Source organism: Odocoileus virginianus, chromosome 17 (assembly GCF_023699985.2).
Source record: "Odocoileus virginianus isolate 20LAN1187 ecotype Illinois chromosome 17, Ovbor_1.2, whole genome shotgun sequence".
Lineage (NCBI taxonomy): Eukaryota > Metazoa > Chordata > Mammalia > Artiodactyla > Cervidae > Odocoileus > Odocoileus virginianus.
Window position 1 is genome coordinate 18,575,521 of NC_069690.1, and position 23,987 is coordinate 18,599,507.

General features: G+C 36.1%; 1 protein-coding gene and 1 long non-coding RNA gene across 4 annotated transcripts in view; both read left to right on the forward strand.

Annotated features, from left to right (window-relative positions):
• The window catches only part of NLK (nemo like kinase), a 123,666-nt gene that overhangs the window by 54,139 nt on the left and 45,540 nt on the right, over positions 1 to 23,987 (forward strand). For all 3 annotated transcript variants that reach the window (XR_011492145.1, XM_020884783.2, XM_020884784.2), the window contains exons 2-3: positions 8,638 to 8,767; positions 18,349 to 18,404. Coding sequence is in view for 2 of the 3 variants with exons in the window: in XM_020884783.2 (XP_020740442.1) it covers positions 8,638 to 8,767; positions 18,349 to 18,404 (186 nt within the window). In the remaining variant the exon portion in view is untranslated. The remainder of the gene's footprint in view (positions 1 to 8,637; positions 8,768 to 18,348; positions 18,405 to 23,987) is intronic.
• LOC139039024 (uncharacterized) lies at positions 18,411 to 20,996 on the forward strand. The gene is made up of 2 exons (XR_011492148.1): positions 18,411 to 18,537; positions 20,279 to 20,996. It is a non-coding gene; the product is annotated as an uncharacterized lncRNA (long non-coding RNA).

Consider the following 23,987-nt stretch of genomic DNA (forward strand, 5'->3'; position numbering starts at 1 on the left):
CTACTGCATGGAGTGTCTTGGGGTGGGGGATGGATATGGAGTAATACCTCTGACTCCTTCTGTTCTTACCCAAAGCTCCACATTTTTCATAAACACTTTTTAATTTGTCACTTTAGTTATTTTCTGGAGCCTGGTAATGGTTGTTTCTGGCACTTTTGTCCAGTTTTGTAGTAGTTTTGTTAGAAGATTTGCTGATTTCTTCAGTTTGCCACAGCTGGGAATCTTGCCTCCTGTTTTGTATTTGCAGTATTTTGGGGTTTGGTTATTTTTAAAAGGCCAACTAATTAAAAACCTGAAGCACATCTATATATTGTAGCTGCTTCAGCATTTTGCTTCACAATAGAAGTTAGGAGATTGTGATTAGATTAGGGGTGGGACTGTAGTTCTGTAATTCTGCTGACAGCATTCTGTGGAATGCTCCTTAATAGCATATTCTTGTTTAATGATGAAGAAAACGTTTGTTTTTTTTTTTTTTAAAGCAAGCAAATTCTTTTGGAATTATATCAAAAACATAAGGAAGATATTATGTATACTCCTTTCTTCAGAATGAACCAGTGGCACAAGGAAAGGTATGACAGACTCTTGGGCTAGTGTAGATGTGTATCTTTATGGGGGGAAAAAAGGAAGAATCGCTCTCTTTAAAAATTACTCATTATATAGATTTCAACCTAAAATGCTTTTTTAATCCCCAGATTTAATTGAGAGGTTAGCCTTTACCTTTTTACTTATATAATAACACACAGAAAGAATACTAAATAAAAAAAATACAACTCAGTGATTTGTCACAGAGCACACACCCCTAAGCCAGCATGCATATGAGAAATAGGACATTGGCAGCACCTAGAAGTGTCCTTACTTTTTTGGTAACCACTTCCTTTTTTAATAGTTTCTATTGCTAAATATGTATCCCTAAACCTTAGAGTCTAACTTTGTTTATACTTTTTATATAGAAATCTTACTGTTCATTTGTGACTGTTTTCTTTGGCTCAAAATTGTGTTTGTGAGATATGTCTATGTTGCATATAGCAGTAGTTCATTTCAGTTGCTGTAAAATATTCCATTATGTGAATATACAACAATTTATCTGTTTTACTGTGCATATGTATTTGAGTTTCCAGTTTTAAGGGTGTTACAAATATGGCTGCCATGAACAGACACACTTGTTTGTGTTTTATTGCGTAGGTATACACATTCCTTTTGGGTGTATACCTAAGAGTCAAATTGCTGGGTTCCAGTATGGATTTATTTTCATTTTAGTATATAAAACCAACCTGTTTCCCACAGTGATTCTACAAATTTACATTTCTACTAGCAGTGTATTAGGATTGACATTGCATCACATCTTCACCAAACATTTGGTATTATCAGACTTTTAAACATTAACCATTTCGGTGGTTAAGTCGTACTTTCTCTTTGGTTTTCATTTCCCAAATGTCTAATGAGGTTAAGCTCCTTTTCATATGTTTATTGGCCATTTGAATTAATCCTTTTTTGTGGCGAAATGCCTTTCCAAGCCATTTTTTCTGTATGTAACTGGATAAGAGTCCTTTGTTCCTTTTTTGCTACCCCAGCCTTACTCCTAAAAGGCTCCTAAAGCCCTTTATTAGCAGAGTCTAACATGGATCTAGTTGGGAAAACCAAAACATGGTTTGCAGACTCTGAGCCTTAGTATTATAGAGCAATGTTTAGATGGATAGTTTTGAAGCTGAGAAGCACTTGCTTAAGATGGCTGTTCTGTCTGCATAGCCAGCTTTATGATAAGCCAAATGTCTACATATGGAAGAATCTGTTTCTGCACCATTTTTCTGTTTCATTGGACTGTTAGACTGGCTAAATTACTGTGACTTTATAATAAGACTTCATATCTGGGAGAGTAATTTTCTCTTCTCTTTTTCAAGAGTGTCTTAGCTTTCCTTGGCATATTTGCATTTCTATAAAAACTTTTATACTAATTTGTCTAGTTTTACAAAATGAAAACCATTTTATGTTTTGAATTTCACTTGAGTCTATATATCAATTTGGGGAGAATTTAAATTTTTACAGTATTAAATAGCTTTCTAATTCATGAATGTGGTATATCTCTTCATTATGTCTTTAATTTCTCTCAAATGATGTGTTTTCAGTCCTTTTATATAGAAGTCTTGCATAGCTTTTCTTTAATCCCAGTTTCAGATATTTCTAATATTATTATAAAATTTTTTCATTTTAATTTTTTTATTTTACAATTTTGCAAACATACGTTTTCTTTACTTATGAATAATTAGATCCCATTAACCAGACTTCCCAGGTGGCTCAGTGGTAAAGAATCTGCCTGCCAATGTAGGAGACACAAGTTCGATGCCTGGGTCAGGAAGATCCCCTGAAAAAGGAACTGCCACTGCTTAGTCACTTCAGTCGTGTCCGACTCTGTGCGACCCCATCCCTGGGATTCTACAGGCAAGAACACTGGAGTGGGCAACCCATTTCAGTATTCTTGCCTGGGAAACCCCATGGGCAGAGAAGCTTGGTGGGCTACAGTCCACAGGGTCCTAAAAGAACAGAACTTGACTCGGCAACTAAACAGTGACAACCTACCTACTCAGATTCAGTAACTTTAAGATTTGCTTCATTTCAACAGTCTTTATTACTGAAGTATTTTAAATCTTAGATCTCATATCATTTCACTTATGTATACTTAAGAATATACATCTCTAGAAATAGGGAAATTTAATTTATAATCATAACTTTAAACCATATTCAAATTTTCCCTTTTATTCCAAAAAAGACTTTATTGTTGGTATGTTCATACAGTTTGCTTTTAACATTATAATAGCATATTGAGACTTATATTTTATGTTATTAAAATATTAGTTTAACCACTAAAATATTAATATCAAATGGTAAAGCATTATCTTTGGCAATTAAAAACAAAACTTTTTCTGATTATGTGTACTTTCTGTTTCTAAATTTATTATAGTTTTTGACATTGGTAAAGCCATAATCCTATAAAAGTACCATGTGAATAAAACTGTCCTTTTCTTTCATTTTGCATCTTCTGCATTTATAAAAGTAATGTGCAACAAAAATTGCCATTCTTTAATTTTTTAAAAAAGATCTTTATGTTCATCATTTTTTCTGTTACTGAATACATATCTTTCATGAAGTCATCAATGGGATTAAAAGCAAGTACATTACATTTTTGTGTGACATAGTTTTAGTTTTGGTTACCGTTTGTGACCTCCTCTTGCCCAAAGTTGTTGAAATGCAAGAAGGAGTTGCAGTTGTGAATTATTTTCCTGTATGGCTTTGTACAGATACCTTTCCTTCATTGCAACTGGTTTCCTCCCCGTACGATATTCACAGGTCTGTTTCTAGGAGAAGGTGGTAGCCAGTGGACCCTGAAAATTCCCTAGACTTGGCAGAGAGGACGTGTCATGGTCACCCTCTAACATTGAAGGGACAGTGTGGCTGCTCTTGTGTAAGCAGGTCAGACTCTCACAGAGGTATTTGACAGTGACTGAGAGGGAAAGAGTCTCTATGTCTTTTTAGCATCTACAGTAAGGATGGAACTAATTAATTCATGATCTCAAGCACCATAAATTATTCCCAAGACAATAATTAGCATTAAATAATTTTTCACCTATAGTTTAACTTATTCAGTGATTATTGGAATGGGGAGTTGAGGAGGCCTTAAAGTTAGCTCTTACAATAACAATTATTTGAAAGTAAATATGACTGCTTGGCATTGGATGGCTTGCCTATTCTTTATTCTTCCTCCCTTATTAGCACCCCTGGGTATCTCACTACAGATCGGAATGGCTCAGTGCTTGCTCTCATCTGCTGGGATCATTGCTATTTATACTTACTTAAGCACAGAGTTTGGAGAAGGCAATGGCACCCCACTCCAGTACTCTTGCCTCAAAAATCCCATGGACGGAGGGGCCTGGTAGGCTGCAGTCCATGGGGTCGCTGAGTCGGATACTACTGAGCGACTTCACTTTCACTTTTCACTTTCATGCATTGGAGGAGGCAGTGACAACCCACTCCAGCGTTCTTGCCTGGAGAATCCCAGGGACGGGGGAGCCTGGTGGGCTGCTGTCTATGGGGTCACACAGCGTCGGACACGACTGAAGTGACTTAGCAGCAGCAGTAGCAAGCAGAGTTAGAGGATGTTTAAGTTCCTATTGAACTCTTTCTGTAAAATGTAGCTATTTTACTTCTCCCAATCATTAATATTAGGATATGAGAAAAAAGAGTGACCTGTTTCACTGGTTGGTTTGGCTATTGTATAATACCTCTTTTCCTTGTAATTTTCAGATTAACAAATTGGGGGATCGTTTATAAATAGCTTGAATAAAATGAAAAAGATTGCTTTCTCATGTATAGAGCTGACTCAGCAAATACCAAATTTGTATAAACATTTTGAAAGGAGAACCAGCATCAGAAAAACCCAACTGATGGAACAGATTATCTAAATATAAAAGATGAGAAATCTTTTTAATGTGTTTTTGGGTGGGGGCAATTATGTCAGTGCACACAGACTAGAGCTTGTTGAAGATTTGGTTAGAAAAACAAAAGAATCATATAAAGAAAATTCCGTATTCTTTAACCTGTAGTGTCCATGAACATATAATAAGTACTGAGGACAAATAAACATTTTCTAGACTTATTTGTTGTCAAAAATTTTGTCTCATAGTTTGCTATTGTTTTCGCAACAGACTTCATGTAAATGCAAGTAAAAATAACTTTTAAGGAAGTGAATTCTGTGAATGTGAAGGCAATAATCTAAATGTTTAGAGTATAGTTAGGAAGTTCCCCTGAAGAGAAGGGTTGGCTACCCACTCCAGTATTCTTGCCTGGAGAATTCCATAGACAGAGTAGCCTGGTGGGCTACAGTGTAGGGGGTTGCAAAGAGTCGAACATGGCTGAGCGACTAACACTTAGGAGGTTCTGTTACTGAGATGTGTATTGTATTGGTACATTTGACACAGTAATTGTAGTATATATACCAAAAAATAGAGGATTGCTGATTACAAGTTAATGTGGCTAGAATTAGAAGAAAAATTTCTTAATCCAAATTGAAGCATTTTCATTATAAATTATTATTATTTTTGTTGGATAGTTAAAAACCTGTATCAGAGCCATGAACTTTAAAACTGCTAAAATATGTAGAGGGGAAAGATTCTCCACATAAAGTGAATGAGGAGCATTAATTTCTAGGAGTCTCTTGCTGATTAGTTATACTATTTAAAAGATGTAACATTCTAGTACCTGAAAAGTATCCCCAATAATAACTTTTACTCTTGTTTCATTTCAACCCTTCTGCTTGTCAGTAATACAAGCAGATTTGTGGCATTGGTCTCAGCTTCCTGGGATTAAGAAAACTCTACAACAAAACCACCACACCACATCTGAAAGGCTTCCTGTTTTGGTAGTGTACTCTTCTGACTGACTCTGCATTCTCTGAAGAATGGCTCGTGGATTCTTCTGGCTATTTAAAAAACAGTTAAACTTACATTTTAAATTCAGAGAAGAACTGATGAACCCAAGAAGATATAAGAAAGAATTCTTTCTCACAACCCTTAAAACTTTCTTTGTTTTTGTTTTTCTCTTTTGAAAACTTTTAAGTGTTTACAGAATCAAATGTTAATTTAAAACTGAGGAAGTGCCTGTTAGTATAACTGGAATGCCTGTGAAGGTAAGCAGATGAAAGGACAGATGCACCGTTTTATTTAGTGCATAGAGTACTTTAGAGAAAGTAACTGGTCATAACTGAATTGTAGGGCGAAGGATAGCTCCTTTTTCTGAAAGGAGGAAAGTTGCCCTAAATGTTGTTCATTATCTCTACAGCAGGAGTTGCTTTAACAAGTGCAGTCGAGATAACCAGGGTATTGCAGCAACAGAGACTAAGCACAGCAAGCCATTCAGTAACAAAGAAAATAAAAGAACAGGCTTCCACACTTATCTGTGTTGTGTGGTAACGTTTGTGCTGAACCAAAGCATCTGCTACCTCAAGTTAAGAGAGAACAAACTCAACATGGCGTGAAATTACTGCACTGCCATTCACATTCATTAGAGTTATATTGTTACCAGCCACAGGCATGACTGGCTTTTGCATAAAATGCTGCTTTGTGAATTTTACCTTAAAACATTACAAGGAACAGTACTAACCTTGAGCCAAGAGTGGGTCTATCTTAGAACAGCTTTTCTCACCATGGTAGGGTCAAGACCAGTGAAAAGTCAGAAGTTGCAAAGAATTTTTGCTACATGAGGCCTTTGAAAAGGGTTATGTGTTAAATCAATTTACTCATTTTTTAAAATTAATATTGTGCAGGGTAGCTATTATTAGACATTAAAGATTACTAAAGTGCCATTTGGCAACATTGTAGTGATCATTGATTCAGGCAATAAAGCTGTCAAAGGATGCTAAACGTACTGGGTCAGAATTTGATGAGGAATATTTACACAGTTAGACAAAAGGAAAAAGTAACTTTACAGTGTAGAAACCTGAAAGAACACTTCATCCAAATGATTACAGTTATCATCAGTCATGGGAAAAACTGACATCATGTGCCTACTAAAGTCATGCACTGAGAAGACATCTGGGTCATTCCGGTTAAAAAATACACTCCCTAGTGGCTCAGATGGTAAAGAATCTGCCTGCAGTGCAGGAGACCCCAGTTAGATCCCTGAGTCAGGAAGATCCCCTGGAGAAGGGACTGGCTTCCCACTCTAGTATTCTTGCCTGGAGAATGCCATGGACAGAGGAGCCTGGCGGGCTACAGCCCATGGGGCTGCAGAGTCGACACAACAGCAGCTAACAGCATCAACCTGAATCTAATCCTGAGAAAATGTCAGACCCAAATTGAGGAGCTGTCTACAAAATCACTGGCCTGTACTCTTCCAAAGTGGTAATGTCATAAAAGACAAAGAAACGCTAATTAACTGTCCTCCGTTAAAGAAGACTCAAGAGGCAGTGACTGCTATGCAGTGTGTGATCCAGAATTTCCTTTCCTTGCTGTTTCATTGACTTTTTATCTTCTGGTATCTAGGTACAGAAGTGGGATATTTAAATATGAAAAAAATGTAATAGTCAATATAATATTATATTTGGTTTCCTTTGTATTTTGCTTTCCTGGATTATGTGGATTCTAAGCAGTGTTACAGATTTTGCTTGGTATTTTTTAAACAACAGTCAAAAATATTAGGTCTCTTAGCGTAGTTGAATTACATTTCAAGGTATTGAAGAGTTAAAAATGATAATACTTGTTTTACCAAATTTCCTATCAGTGGGAGAAAGTAGAGTCCTCATGCTGTTTTAAAAATACTAGGCTGCACCATTTAAGAGTAACGAGAACTCAGGAAAGGAAGTAGCAATCACTGAGATAAATTTGTAAAGAAGTGATGATATTCATAAAGAAGTTTGGTATGATTTTTAGACAGTTATATAAAAGGAATGCTTTATTTTCAGAAAAGTAATTTGATGAGTGTCTTATTTCCTCCTGGACAAGAGGAAGAAATAAACTAAGTGATTGTAGTTAAGTAAATAATTAAAAGAATAAAGATGGCTTCTAGTATTACATCTGTTGAAGAGCTTTGTCCTCAGTCTTGTTCTAAACTTTAATTAATAACTTAGATAAAGGCATTGGTGACATACAGACCAGATTTCAAAATGATAGAAATCTGGGAAGAAGAGCCAAATCATAAAATGACTGAAAGAGAAAATGAAAGATAACGGTAGCTGAGAGTGATAATTACCTAGCAAAATAAATCTGACAGGAATGAATTCTGCAAAGACAACCAGTCATCCATGATGGATAGAAGGCAAAAAAAAAAGCTTTAGATTAATCCATGGAAGCTCAGTTAGCCAAATGGCCAATTGGCCATAATTACCAAAAACTTTGACTTAATATGTATCAGTTGGGTCCAGTCAGAAAAATGGAAAACACTTAGTACTTCAAACACGGGGAACTGTAATGCAAGGAATTGGCAATATAGATGTTAGAAGGCTAAAAGAGAGAAAAGGCAGACACTGAGTTATTAAAGAGAGAGTAACCACAGGAGGCAGCTATCATACCAAGAACTGAGAAACAAAAGGGAAGACATTATCATAACCAAGATGCCACAGCCCTAAACTTCCACTCAGACTTATGAGGGGACACGCTTGTGTCCTGAAATGTCCTAAAAACCATATTACTAAAAGATGTCCATTTACATAAGAAATATTCCAATTGTAGTCTATACACTGAATTAAAAGTGATCACGTTTGGTTCTGAAAATGAAGCATAAAACCAATTTGACTTCAATCATGTTAATGTTCTGTACTTTTCCCCTCATGCTTAAAATAGCTTTACCACTAATAGCCCTTCTACCTCAGATGTATTGCTAAGTGACCTCTCCGGAAGATTTTAGTTTTTATAGAAATTTAGGGATTTAAAAAAAGAAGCAACATGGCAGATGAGTTGGGTGGGCTAAACATTCTGTTTGGTTATACTTTTTTTTAATCTTTCTCACTGATACCTTAAGCATTATTAAGTGGATTTAATATTGAGTGTTTCAACATAAAGGTATCTGTCATATGATGAAACGTTGAAGAGCAAAGTTTGGAATTGATTTCTCTGTCTTTTTTTCCTCTCCCCCTAAATATTGTGTCTTTAGGTCAGTAACAGATCCAAGAGATGGAAAGAGAGTAGCACTCAAAAAGATGCCCAACGTCTTCCAGAATCTGGTCTCTTGCAAAAGGGTCTTCCGGGAATTGAAGATGTTGTGTTTTTTTAAACATGATAATGTAAGTGAAGTTGGTGTTTGGGATAACTATTTCCTAAGCATGTTTAATTATGTTAGTAAAGAGCAGAAGAGACTTAAAAAGGGTACATTACCATATTAAGGGATTTGGAAACCTGAGACAAAATAGACCTTTTTTGTGAATGAGCAAATTTAAATGAATTCTAGGATTTATTGATTGACAGAAATATTAATTGATATAAAGCAAATGTTAAAACTTAGCTTGGGAACAGTACTAATACTCGATGTAAAAATAGAGTATAGTATGCAGTCTGAGTGATTTAAATAGAAGTAACTGGCCCCTGATTTTAAATGCCTTACTTTTATCTTTTAGTATTTTAAATCAGAGTTAAAGATATAAGAAAACAGTTTTTCCTCTGAAAAACAATACAGCTCTTAAAGATAATATGGGTTATCTTATATATTGCTCTGCTTAGAGATATCAAGACTCATGGAGAAAGAGAATCATAGTGGTTTGAGAGAGCTTCTCTTCAACTGATCCTGAATTAAAAGTTTGATACATGTAAAATTTCCCCGGTGGATGTTAGTGTTAGACTGTTAGTTTTCAATTTCATATGAAAAGTAAAACTGCCTCACATTCTACATTTGGTTCTCAACCTGTGCTATTTTAATTGCTGAAATAAAAGTCAGGAAAATAATAATTGCTTATGAATCTGACTGCTGGTTTGCACAGGAACTTTAAGAACTTTGGCCAAAGTGTGAATCACACTTTAAGACAAAAATTTATAGAAGTCTGAAGTATTTGGTAAAACTGGGAATATCAAACTTACAATGTGTTTTTGTTTGAAGCTCCTTGGTTTGACATATTTCATTTTACTGATTGCCCCCCCCAATCCATTTTCCTTAAACTTTTTTAGAAAGTTATTGTTTTGTCTTTTATTCAGTTGGAACTGCTTAACAATGTGTGTGTTTGTTTCAGTAACTTTCAAAACATCATTCCAGTTGCTATTTCATGACTAGTTCCTGAAATTTTGGAAGTGATTTTAGATTTATGTCTAATGCTTGCTTAGTTATTTATTTCTCAAATTTGCCTTGTGAATACCAACCCAGCATCAAAAGAGTTACACACCTTATATATACATTGTCAGAGACTCAAGTAAAGGGATCCATGGAAAAGAGATATTTTGCAGGTGGCATCAGAAATTCACTTACTCCAGGTTTCAATGGTTTATTATATTCAGACCTATCTCGGCTTCTTTTATAAAGGAGGGATGGTGTAATTGGCCACTATCTGTATGTATTACTATCTTTGCTCATGACTCATTCCTATAGAGTAGCTAATTAAGTTACAGAGAGAGTGTCAGAGTGAGTAGTGTAAGAAAAGAAACAAATTGCGTCCTTGAAAATCACATATTAACACACAGCAACTACTGTTCGGAGCTCCTGAGGTCTATCGTAAAAGAGTGCTTGTGACTTTTGTGGGAATGTTCGAAAGTGAGGCAGATAGTTGGAGTTGAAGACATCATGGCACCACTATTTTATACATAATGAATTTATGCCATGCTCTGAAATCTACAGAAGTATCTTGAGGCCAGCATACCTGGTATGTGTGGAATGCCAATCTAAGAGGCAACTGGTATTTGATGTAGTTAAGGCAACAGGTGTTTATTAATTGTGTCCTGTGTGCAGAGTGTGGTGCTAGGTCATGTGAAGAATACCAAAAAACAAGTTTAAAATATGGTCCTTTTTTAAAGGAAGTAGACCAGATGCTTGAGCATTTGTTACTGAGTGTCAAGAAGTATGTAGACACTTACGTATATTAATATGTAGAAATCTTGTCAGATGGGGTTTGTTATCCCTACTCTACAGAGAAGGAAACCAAAGCTTAGAGTTAAGTAACTTGCCCAAGGTCAAGGTGGCACAAGATTGGAATTTAAATCTGTCTTGCTTCAGAGCCCATATTCATTATTTTAGTAGACATTTATTGTGTGCATCCTATATCCCTAAACTCCATCAGCTTCTAGGGGTTTCTACCCTCGGGGAGTTTAGTAATGTGATAAATACTGTGATAACAGTGCTGTGGGAGGACTACCTGCCTGGTTAAACATTAATGCAGGATACTCTGCTCTGTGCAGAGTGAAAAGCTGGGCAACCAAACCTCAAAGTATATTTGAATCACCAGGTGAGTCTTAAAAAATGAAACTTCATGGGTTTCATCCCAGACCTACTAAATTGTAATCTCTGGGATTGAGATTACAGGTAGCGGTACTTTTTTTAAAGCTTCTCAGGTGAAAGATGACAGGTAAGTATTGTACTATTAAGAAAGAGAGAGTAATTGTCCTTAACTTAAGACTCTCAAAGATGATTTTAACAAGGAGAAGGTAAACCTTAAGATGAGCCTTTTGAGATTAAGATTTGATTGACTAGAAGAAGAGAAAGGAATGTCATGATGAAAATGGCATTTAGAAAGATTCACCTGGCTGTTGCAGGAAGGTTGGGTTTTAATTTGGATCACTTTGTATGTGTCAGAGAATAGCTTCAGAGTCCTGGAAGACTTTGGATTTTCTTTTGAGCAGAACCTTCAAAGTCCTTGTATCATATTCATTGATTTCAGGTGATCTGACTGATTGAGATACACACATACACACACATTGTTTTTTCCTTAATGTTTGTTCATCTTATAGGATAAGTTCACTGTGATGTAGTAATTTAAGGTGCCAGAAATGGGTTTAACTTTCTGAAGATCGATGTTGTTTACTAGTGTAGTAGCATCTCAGAAGTATCTAGTCAGAATTTGAGATGTGACTGTATATTCTCTACTTCACAGACATGGTTGTCATTTTAACAGCATGGAAAAGGGGTGTTTGAGGGTTTTTTCAGTCTTTGAGAACCTGATGAATGCTAGGTACCCTCTTTTGGAAAAATATATATGCACACAATTTTTGCTTCATTTTAGACATTCACTAGCCCTCTAAAGCCCATCCAAAGCCTCCTTAGGACCCTCCGATTCCTGCCATGAGCCCTTGTTAAACAGCTCTTGGGTTTTTCTTGTCCTTAGGTAACAGCACTAATCACACAGTAGGTAGACAGTCTATTGAAGAGTGAGTGAGTGAGTGAAAGTGACAGGAAAAAATATGAAATCTTGGAGTTACTTCTTCTCCACCTGTTAGTTCTGGAGTGGAGGAGGGCAAAGAGGAGGTAGAGAAAGCAAAGAAGAATGATTTGTTTTCCTTCGTATAGTCTGACTGAACTCAAACAAGGCCTCTCTGGGTTCATAAGTAGGAAAGAATCATACCAATAGGACCCTTCTCTGAATGCCGACAAGCTATTTGGCTACAGACATTATTAATGCTAATGGTTCTGCTGCTAAGGAGTATGAAAGGGCAAAGGATACTTAGAATAGGTTACTTATTAGTGGATTTGGGGTTTTTATTGCTCTGTGCCTAAATTTTGTGGTACTCTTGATGCATTTATAATAATACAGTAGCTTGTATACATGGGCTGAAATAGTCACTGTGGTTAATATGCATGCTTTACCCGAGTTGAGCCATATATTCAATGTAATCCCAATGAGCATCCCAGCAGGGTTTTATGTGTATGTGTGTTTGGAAATTGACAAACATTCTAAAGTTTATGGAAAAGACCTGAACTAGTCGAGACAATCTTGAAGAAGTTAAACGAATTCAGACATCCAAGTATTGAAACATATGAAGCTATAATAATCAAGGCAGTAGAAGAATAGATGGATAAATGGAATAGACATACATGTATGTCTATAAACTGGCATACATGTATGTGCTCACCTGATTTATAAGATAGGTGCCACTGCAATCCAGAGGGGAGTGGATGGCCATTCCAATAAACCAAAATCAATTAGATACCCATTTGAAAAAAATCTGGGTTTCCCTGGTGGGTCATTGGTAAAGAATCCACCTGCCAATGTAGGAGACAAGGGTTTGATCCCTGGGTGGGGAAGATCCCCTGGAGAAGAAAATGGCAACCCACTCCAGTATTCTGGCCTGGGAAATGCCATGGACAAAGAAGCCTGATGGGCTATATAGTCCATAGGGTCGCAAAAGAGTCAGACACGACTTAGCAACTGAACCGTAACAACAAGAACAGTGAAAGAGATCTACTTCATGACATATACATAAATTAATTCAAAATGGATCAGAGACTTAAATGTGAAGGGTAAAATAACAAAGCTTCTGGAATGAAACATAGAAAAATGTCTTCACAACTTTGAGATAAGCAAAGATTTCTTAACTAGACAAGTAAAGCATTGACCATTTTTTTGAAAAATGTTAACTAGGACACCATTAACATTAAAAATTGATGCTCATCAGAAGTTTAAGGGATTTCCCTGGTGGCTCAGATGGTACAGAATCTGCCTGCAGTGCAGGAGACCTGAGTTCGATCCCTGGGTTGGGAAGATTCCCTGGAGGAGGGCATGGCAACTCACTCCAGTATTCTTGGACAGAATTCCATGGACAGGGGAACCTGGCGGGCTACAGTCCATAGGATTGCAAAGAGTCAGACGACTGAAGCAACTAAGTATATGCAGCACAGAAGTTTAAGAGAAAGAAAAGACAGACCTCAGACATCATCCAGCAAAAAACTTGTTTCCAGAATTTATTATGTGATAGAACAATTTTTTAAATAAATGTTTAGCATTTGAGGAAAGCCATTAGAAATAAATATTTTACTTGATGTTTTTTCAGACTGTAAATTCTGTATCTGAACGTTATATATCTTATAAAGAGCTCTTCCAAATCAAAATTTTTGCCCATCAGTAAAAGACTTAAGAATTTCACCAAAAATAGGATAACCAAATGGCTAATAAGCCTATGACGGATTGCTCAAAGTTGTTAGTCATTGGGGAAATGTAAATTAAGATTAGGGAGATACTACTATATACCCACCAGAATGGCTGAAGTGAAAGACTGACAATACCCGTTGTGGATGAGGATGTGAATCAACTGAAGCTTATTGTTGCTGGTAAGAATGTAGATTTGTAAACCCACTTAGGAGAACTGGTAATTTGTTACCGAGTCCAATTTGCTCTGCTCCTGGGAGACAAGGTGCTGAGGCAAGGAATACGAGTTTAAGCCGACTGTCCAAAAAGATGGCAGACTAATGTGTCAAAGTAACCATCTTGTTGGTATCTAGATGCCAATTTCTTTTATAGAACCAAAGAGAAAAGTGCTGAGGAACTAAAGTCAAAAGGCAGAACAGAGAGGGAGAGGCAGTGAGGGAGTAAAGTAAAAAAGACCATCAGTCTTGTAACACATCTACTGGCATGGCCTGCCTGTGGAAGAGATGTGTTAATCTCTTGCAAACATTCACAGTAGGCAGAGTCAGATTATCTCTGTGAGCTGAACAAAGGCACTTTAGTTTAACAGTCAGGCAGAAGGCCAGGGTCCTCTGAGACAGGTTGTTTATGTGTGATTATAATAACAACAGCAACGAACAGCAAGTCAAAGAAACATTCAGCTCAGAGTCAGAATTGGTTGTTCTCTGCCACAGTTTCTGCTAAAGCTAAATATACACCTGCCCAGTGACCCAGCAGTTCTTTTTGGTATACCCAAGGTAAATGATTGCATATATCTACCAAAGGACATGTACAAAAATGTTCATAGCAGCTTCATTCATAATAACATTTAGAAACAACCCCCAAGTTTGCCAGCAGTACTCTGGATAAATACTTTGTGTTATATTCCCTTGATATGATGGTATCCTACACATCAATATAAAGGATGAAGATTCATACATGGGTGAATCTCACAGACGTAACAGTAAATGAGAGAAACCATATACAAAAGACTTGATTTTTTATGATTTAATTTACGTAAAGTTCAAGGACAGGCAAAAGGAATCCAGGGTGATGGAAATGAGAATAGTGGTAACCTCTGAGCAGGTATGGGTTTTGACTAGAAAGGAGCAAGGGGGCTTTCTGGGATGTTGAAATCCTTAATTTCTTGATCTACCTTTTAGCCATGGAATAAAAATTTGTCATGTTATATGCTTTATGTGTATAAAAATTATTCAGATTATACACTACAATCTGTATATTTTACTATATGTTACAGCTCAAAAAAATAACATTCTCTACCTTAACTTAAAATCTATTGGGAGTGGGGGTAGGTGAGAGAATGAAGAGGCCGTGGGAGCTCCTTTGCTTAAATTTGGGATTTGAATTAATTAAATTTGAATTCCACAAACAGTTAAATTTTTAGTCTTTACATTTAGGATTGAGATTATTTACAGCAATTGTTTTATTGATAAAGGGTTAACTAAAAAAAAAAAAACCACTAAACCATTTACTAATGTAACTAATTTTAGTGAATCTTCTAACATCACAGAGGTTAAAATTCTGAAAAGCAGCTACCACAATGAGCTTTTGTCCAACTCTTAAAAGATTTGAGAAATGTGCTGAGACACTGGTAATGACCATTATTTCAGGACTGAGCTTTAGTTCATTTTTTAATTAGACAAATCAGCTTGCTTTTTGTGTGTTTGAGATCCTCAGAGTCTTGAGTCTGTGGCATTTTGGGATACTTTGACTCTTTACAAGTGACCTCCTATTTACATCATAAGGCTAATCTCACATACTCTATTCCCATAAATAATAAAGGGGTTATAGAAGGACTTGGACTGTTTAAATAGTGAGTCAGTCATGAAGTCTGGGGTTTGAAACTCTGCTAATGTTCCTTCTCACTTAACTCATTTACATCACTTCTGAGATTCCTGAATCATCTCTAAGCACTGTTTTTGCCACCTGGAAACAGTGAGTGCTGTCATCTGATAAACACTTTGAGGTAGAAAGAACAGGAAGATAAGACAATGGGCATTTAAAAAATTCCGGATAGAGTTTAAAGTATTATACCTTCAAAGCCAAGAACCACAGCTAAATGCTTTGGTGCACATGTCTAACCCTATTTTATATGGCTGTTCTACAGAAAGCCTCCTCAAATTTGGAGTAAGAAAGCCTCATTCTTCTCTATCAAGGTTTAAAATGTATGGTTGTCACTTTCCTTTAGATAACCTCTAATTATAGCAGATAGATTTGAAGTGTAAAATAGCTTTGTCTAATGGACGCTGTCACTCACTGCATTCTGTTTCCCCCCAAGACAGGATGTATGTTGTTCAGATACAGAGCTTAGAGTCCAAAAGTTGTCAAGTAAAACACTAATTTCTAACTGCCTTCCTCAAAGCATCAAATATTCATGTTAAAAATTGTTCTATCACATAATGAGAAATGAATTTATGTGAATTTGTGACACCAGCTAATTATAGGTGTTTAAAAATATAGAAATGAAGTAATTTATCTTTCATATGGTAAAAATTATTCTATGAAGAAACTGGAAAATCTGTTATTTTCCGTTTATACCAAAATTTCCAAGTATAAACATTTTAATTCAGAAAGGAAATACAGATATTCTTTATAAACTAAGGATACTCTTTATAAACATCTAAACTATTTAAAAACCTTTATACTTAACTGGTATTAAAGTGAAAGTGAAAGTCACTCAGTTGTGTCCAACTCTTGGCAAGTCCATGGAATTCTCCAGGCCGGAATACTGGAGTGGGTAGCCTTTCCCTTCTCCAGAGGATCTTCCCAACCCAGGGATCAAACCCAGGTCTCCTGCATTGCAGGTGTATTCTTTACCAGCCGAGCCACAATGGAAGCCCAAGAATAGTGGAGTGGGTAGCCTATCCCTTCTCCAGCAGATCTTCTCGACCCAGGAATCAAACTGGGGTCTCCTGCGTTGCAGGCGGATTCTTTACCTACTGAGCTATGAGGGAAGCCCTAAGTGAGGGAAGGCTTTTTTAGTAAAGGAGGTTTCATTTAATTAAAAACTTTATAAAGTATAAACAAATTATTGGCTAAAAAAAATAATAATAACCTTTAAAATGAACAAAGGACTTCCCTGGTAGTCCAGTGGCTAAGATTCTGTGCTCCCAATGCAGAAGACCTGGCTCGATTCCTGGTGAGGGAACTAGATCCCACATGTCACTGCTCGGAGTTCACAGGCTAAAGATCAAAGATCATGCGTACCACAACTAAGACCTGATGCAGCCAAATAAATAAAAATACTAAAATAAAATGAACAAAGTTTCTTCCATACATAAATTGCAAGGGGAAAAGAGAAATAGAGGAGAAATTTATAGGTAAAACTTGCTAGATATGCATCAACCATAATGTGTAAATCCTCTTCAGCTCCTAATTTAGATTAACACTTTCTTTTTCCTTCCCCCAAAAATGAGAAATTTAGAAATCTGAGCACTGGGTATTTGATGGTGTTGAAAAACATTAAATTTTCAGATTTGTTCATTGTACTTTTAAAAAAGTTTTTAGCTTTTAGAAATATTTACTGATGTACAGCTGAAAATTTCTTCAAAATTTTACAGGGAGAATGGAGGGTATAGATGAATGGAGAAAGGTCACATGAGGATAACTACTAAGGCCAAGTCTTGATTACATGAGTATTCTAATATTCTACCCACTTTTATATGTTTGAAGTTCTCCATAACAAATTTTTTCTTGAAAAACTAAGCTAAAGATCAGGAAATATGAACTTGTACTACACAGTTTATTTCCTGTTAAATACCTTCTTCCAAATCCTTTGAGCATGATATTTCTCATTGGCATGATAGGTTTGAATACTTAGGTGTGACATCATAGATGGGGCTTAAAGGAGTTGGTAGACAGTTGGTAGGGGAAGAAGGCCTATTATGTTTCTATGGCAGAAGTCACATTGGTAGTGTGCAGCTTTTATAAAGGACTTGAATTTCAGGTACCTTAAAGTCTTTTTTTTCCCACCCTAGTGACTTCTTTTTCTGTACTTGGAATAAAATCCAAAACCCTTTCCATAGTTTAAAGAGATTTTGTGTGATATACTCCTGCCTTTCTCTTCTATTTTCTCCCGGTCTGTTTTCCTCCCACCCTCTGTGTTCCATAGGCACTGGCATTTCTGTTTCTAGAATCCTCCAGGTTCTTTCCTGCCTCAGTGCTTTTACACTGCCTGACCAACTCCTATTCACCCTGCAACTCTTGGTGTTCCTTCAGGGAAGCTTTTTCTTCCACTGCTCTGTACTTTTTTCCTTCATAATAATAAATGTCACAGCTCCGTTTTTGTTAACTATTTAATGCCTTCCTCTCCCCTAGTCGAGAAAGTGGGGTGGTTATTTTTATTCATCAGTTTTACCGAAGAGCCTCCCAAAGTGCCTACCAGATAAAATACACATAGTAAACATTTTTGAACAGAGGAGTAAAGGATGAATGGTAGGTAGAGCTCTCAGGCTCTTAGAGCGAATCTGATTGTTAGAAATAAGGCATTTCTTTCCAGCATTCTCCTGTGCAGGTGTTCTGGTAGCATGTAGTATATCCCAATTGCCTCTCTCGTATTGGTGTAGCTAAAATTGTCTTTGATAGTAATTTTACAAAGCCTATCTTAATGTTTCAGTGTTTCTTGGTTGATAAATTTAGTTCATCTCAGTGGGCAATTATAATGAAGCCTGAAATCATTAATGAGTTAAGAGTGCTTTTTTGCATTTATGTCATATTTTGGTTCTTTTTTTTTTTCCTCTAAATTTTGCTTCTTTTTTTTTTCCTTTCCCCAGGTACTCTCTGCCCTTGACATACTCCAACCTCCACACATTGACTATTTTGAAGAAATGTATCCTAACCAGGGAATGTGAAAGAAGGGAACAATTTTTTAATTAATTTGTTCCAATAGCACCTTCTGGGGTTCATGCCTTGAAGTATATTAAATCTCATCCTTGCAGAAGTGATTGAGTACCTAGAACCAGGTAATTTTGAAATCCCAAGTATCTGAAAAAGCTCAACATTATCAATATATCCTGAGTGGTGATACCACAAAACAAGACTTCTGAATAGATGTTTCACTTCATCCCCACAGCCTTGTGAGATAGGTTATTGCTATTCCTTTTTTGCTGATGAAACCATTGAGGCAGCTGTGTTTTTAACAGAGTTTGGTAAAGTCCTTTGTCACCATACAACAATTGCTAGTCTGTCAAGAAGATAATACTGCTCTCTCTCTCTTTTTTTTAACCACTTGGGTAAGGTGAAAAATAAAGAGAGCTCTTGAATACTGTAATTCTTGGTGATACTTCAACCTTCAGTCCTTTATGGAACGCATCCCTCTGTGCAGTAAAGGGTTATCTCGGTGAACTTGGGGCACCCTACTCCTACACATTCTCAAGAAATGACTGACCTTTGACCAGCTCCTGGCTGATAGAGTGTCTTTGTACACCTTTTAGTGTTCAAAACTGAGATCTTGGGCCAGGTAAGATGGTTCTGACACACCTTTTCTTTAAACATATACAATTAGGGGTTTCTCTGGCAGTTCATTGGTTAAGAAACCACCTTGCAATGCAGGGGACCCCAGTTCAGCCCCACATGCTGCAAGAAATTTTTTTTTTTTTAAGTATATAAAATTAACCTAAGGATGGATTGAGAAAGTTTTTCTTCTTCTCAGCTATAGGTTAGTAGTAGCAACTGAGTAAGAGCATTAACGATTCCATTTCTGGACTTTCTGGTGATAACATGGCTCCTGATTGAAGAAAAGAAGGAAGCTGGTAGGAGGGGGGCAGTACTTGTTTCATTCAGCACAAGTAAATTTCTACGTTTGGCCAGGAGCCACCACCTTTATTTATCCTTTCTGTTGGTGGGAAGGGAATCCATATATTACAAGGCATTCCTGTGAGTGTGTAAAATCATTTCTGCCTCTTTGGAAATGAGGAAATTTTCTTTTTAAATAAGAATTTTACTGGATTTACAGGTGTGTCAGAGGTCCCCAAGATTACTGTCAGGTTTGATGATTTGGTGAAAGGACTCAAGGACCCAGGAAAGCTGTTCTACTCATGGTTACAGTGTATTACTGCAAAAGGATACAGATTAAAATCAGCAAAGGAGAAAGCTACATAAGGCAGAGTCCAAGAGAAACCAGACACAAAGTTCCAGCTGTGCTTTCCTAGTGAAACTGCACAGATAGTGCTTAATTCTCCCAGCAAAAGTGTGTGACCACAGGAGTAAAATGTTTTCAACCAGGGAAGCTCACCTTAGCCTTGGTGTCCGGGGTTTTTGTTGGAAGTCAGGGAGCCTTCAGGACTGACGTTAGCTACTCAGTCTCTAGCCCCTCCTCCTTTCTCACCCAGAGGTTGAACTAATACAGCTGGCCCAGGGCCCCAGGTGAACAAAAACAGGTGTTCACCATAAATCACATTGTTAGCATAAGCCATCTGGTGTGGCCAAAGCATCAGGTATGCTAAGACATTCTTATGAGGCAGGATATTGCAAGAGTTCAAAGGTTATTTCTCAGGGGCCAGTCCTAAAGACTTATGGAATGTGTAAGTTTGGGGCAACCCAGAGCTGCTGTTAACCCTTTATTGCACTTAGGCCATCTGTGGGGAAAGAATGTTTTCATATGAGATAATTGATGAATATATGGGGTATTTTAATAAATATCAAGTATTTTCTTCACTGAACATGTAGCTAATTCATTATATCCTTGTCTGTTTTGTCTTGTAGATCAAGCATGAATTCTTTATATCAGGCATTAATTTTTTATACTTGGATTTGTTATTCCTTTAAAATGTATGCTATTAAAAGTAGAAATTCTCAATGCTTATTATTATTGTTGTTCATAATTTGAGTCTGGGAGATCCTAGATTCATTTTTATTTCAAATACTTGCAGAGCAGCGAAAATTTAGCACCGTTACAGTTTAAAACCATGGGTGGCATAGGTGATGTAATAGCTGTTGGTAGCTGATTTCAGCCGTTTCATTAGCTAGCAGAATGTTTCTATGAAATTCCTTTCCCTAAAATTGTTCATGAATGTTTGTATTAAAAGCCTTTGTCATGAAATATTTGTGGAACCCTCTAGTATACCATTTACTTAAGTGTTTTACTTTATTTACCTTTAGGTTAAAAGATTGACACCTGTGCTTTCACAGTTATTAGCTGGCTACAAATGGAAAAACCTTCAAACCTAAACCTCAGTATTCTTTTTTCTGTCATATAATTTTTAGCTATATGTAGAATGATACATGGGAAAAAAGGTGCTTTTCAGTGATTGTGCCATTTGGAAAAAAATAAATCCTGTTAATATAAAAAGAGTTAAACCATAGCTGCCACAGGATTATAAAGACTTTTTTTTAATAAAGAAGACATGGTGAAGCTTGGGGTATAAAAATACTGAAATTATGTGTTTTAGAACAGCTAAATAGAAACGTAAGAAATGCGTTAGTTACATATGTGCTCTGCCTGATTTTTCTAGTATCCTAAATGGAACATTTTCTGTGTCCAGTGCTTTTTAATACAAATTTGTTATAGCCAAAGCAAAAAAAAAAAGATTTCCCTCAGTTTACCTCTGAAAAATAAGAAAACTTCTGCCTAAAACACAAAAGTATTGAATGATTAATAGGATCTCAAGTTCCTATTTGATTTCAATGTAATACATTATCCATCTGTACCAGCAGCTCCCTCTGTAGTATCTCAGAATCATGGCATATACATTAAACATGGTTTTAGACAGTGCTTTTTTTTTTTTTTTTTAAGTTGAAGGCTTTTAGAATAGATAATATTTTGAATTTTAAATACGTGATCTTGGATTGTGCTTTGAAGAAACTATTTTGGAGGCTCTGTTGTTTTAGGTAAGTTCTAAATACATATATTGCTAGGCATCTAATGGATCTGATATTTCATCAATAAAAGAGCCCATTTATGGAGTCAAAAATATATATAAAGGGAAAGAAATAATCTTTAGTAATCTTAAACATAGAGTACCATATTATTATACTTTTTTCTAAGACTAGAAAATTGGGATGTTATAGTGCATATGTAAGTTTCAGCAGACAATATTTTAAACCAGAAGACCTTTTTAAAACTAATCGAGTAGTTAATATCATTTTAGAAAATCTGAGATCTGTGAACATTTTGATGTTATCAAGTGTACAGTGTCAACGTGTATATCATGCAGTTAATCATCTGTTTTTCACTAAAACTAATAAAATGACTATATCAGTGCCCACCAAAAATTTAGCTTGGGTTTTGAAAGACCATGCATCTTTAAATAACTCCTTATGCAACTTTTAAAAAGACAGTGTCTAGATTATAACTGTTTACAAACCTTCCTACAGAGTTCAGCAGATGAATCGGGTATGGAAAGAGCAGTTAAGTTCTACCCTGACCTCGGTAACTTCTGGCTTTTGTGTTTTCATAGTTTTAAAATCTAATATATCCACCAAAAAATATATTCTCTAATAATTAAGAAAAATTATATTTTTTAACATGAAACACAGTCTTAACATTTTATGGAGAAGAATATGCATGGTATAAGTCTTCTGTGCTAGAAACAATTACAGCCTAAAACCAGTAGAAATGAAAAGTCTAACGGGATGACAGTGTGCTCCAGTTTGCCAGGACTCCTGGATTTTACCTGATGTCCTGGTATTAATAAGTTTCTCCTTTTACTTTCAGAAGTGTCTCTATTTGAATAATAGGTTTGGCTTGTGCAGGCAATGTTAAAACAGGAATTTCTTGTCATAAAGACAGTGAGGGAACCTACATATCCATTTCAGCCAGTTAAAGTCTTTGGTAGGCAGTAATGTAATACTATTGAATAAACTACTCCCAGATGCAGTAGTTTAATTGATAGTATTAGTAGACTGTATTTTATATACACAATATGTAATTCCCTAGTGCTATGAAAGAGTTCTATAACCTTCAGGGAACCTTAGGAGCCAGTGAAAAGCTAAGAACAAGCAAAATAAAATGTGTAAATGCAGATATAAGTGCACTCTTTCTGCAGCAAAAGTACCAGCGAGGCCCGGAAATCTACATCTTAAGAATTTTGAAGATTTCCATATTGTTAGAATTTCCTCTTCATTTATTCCATAAACATAAGCATCAACTATGTTCCTAGAACCAGGAATTTTTTTCTGTTTTGCTCTAAGTGTTGTGTTCCCAGCACTTAGAATGGTACCTAACATATAGTAGGTGCTAAATAGACATTTGTTGAATAAGATAGTGTCTGACTTAACAGGTTTGCAATCTAGTAGATGATACAATCATATAAATAATATAGATTGGAAAGTACAGTGATAGAAAAAAATCTACATATCCTGAGAGCATTAAGGATCTGATTTTCACTCTTTCCCATTTTAGTTTCCAAGCTGATTACTTGAAAAGCATTTGATGTTTTTAAACAAAAACTTTCATTTACCCACCATCACCAGTTCTGGCTCCTTAGCAGTGAAGCCTAAGACAGACACTTAGAAAGGCAAAACAGAGGAAAAGTTGGTAGAAAAATCCAAGAACAGCAAAATTCTTAACTTTAACCACTTTAGTCTATATCTCCTCACCTTGATTTATTCATGTGGCCAAACATTTAGCACTGTTATATGTTTAACATTGTAGTAATACTGATCCCTGTGGAGGTTATAGAGATATATTGATGAATTATTTAATTTTTAAAAATTTAGTGTGTCAGGAATTACTCTTCAATACTTCACTCTTATCTCCATTTTAAAGATGAAGAAACTATAGCTCAGAGAGGTAGATAACTTGATCAAAGTCACTTAAAAATGATAGAGCAGGGGTTTGAATCCATGTTGACTGGTCTGGTGGGTCAAGAATGCTCTGAACCCACTACTGCCTCTTAATGTTTTCCCTCAAGAAAAATGTTCTCCTTTGAGTCAGTGGGGTGAGATAAGAACTAAAGAAATAACTATTATGTATGGTAGATTGTGTCAGAAGATTTAAAAGAAGAGATTGCCTCACCCAGAAAAAAAACGTAAGAAGATTTCATGTAGGAAAAGACATTTTAGTTGAGTGTTGAAGGATGAGAAGGATTTGGATTGGTAACATTGGAGGATGGATATTCCAAATGGATGGAGTAAGTATTAGCATCTTCTAGGGAATGACTAGAGTTTAGAATGTGTGAATAGTGAGAAATTAAGCTATTTGGAGCCAAGTCATGGAGGGCCTTGAATGTTGAACTAAGTAAATTCATCTTTATTCAATAGGCATTTTAGAATCCAGTGAAGGATTTTTGTGGTGAGGAATGACAGAATCAGAAGTCTATTCTATAAACTTAACAAAGTTTCTGTTGGGGTGTTGAGAAAGTTCTAGAATCAGAAGTGGTGATAGTTGCATGACATTGTGAATGTGCTTAATACCACTGAATTAAGAGGTTTTTGAGCATAGCAGTGGGACCAACCATAGTCTAGAAAAGGT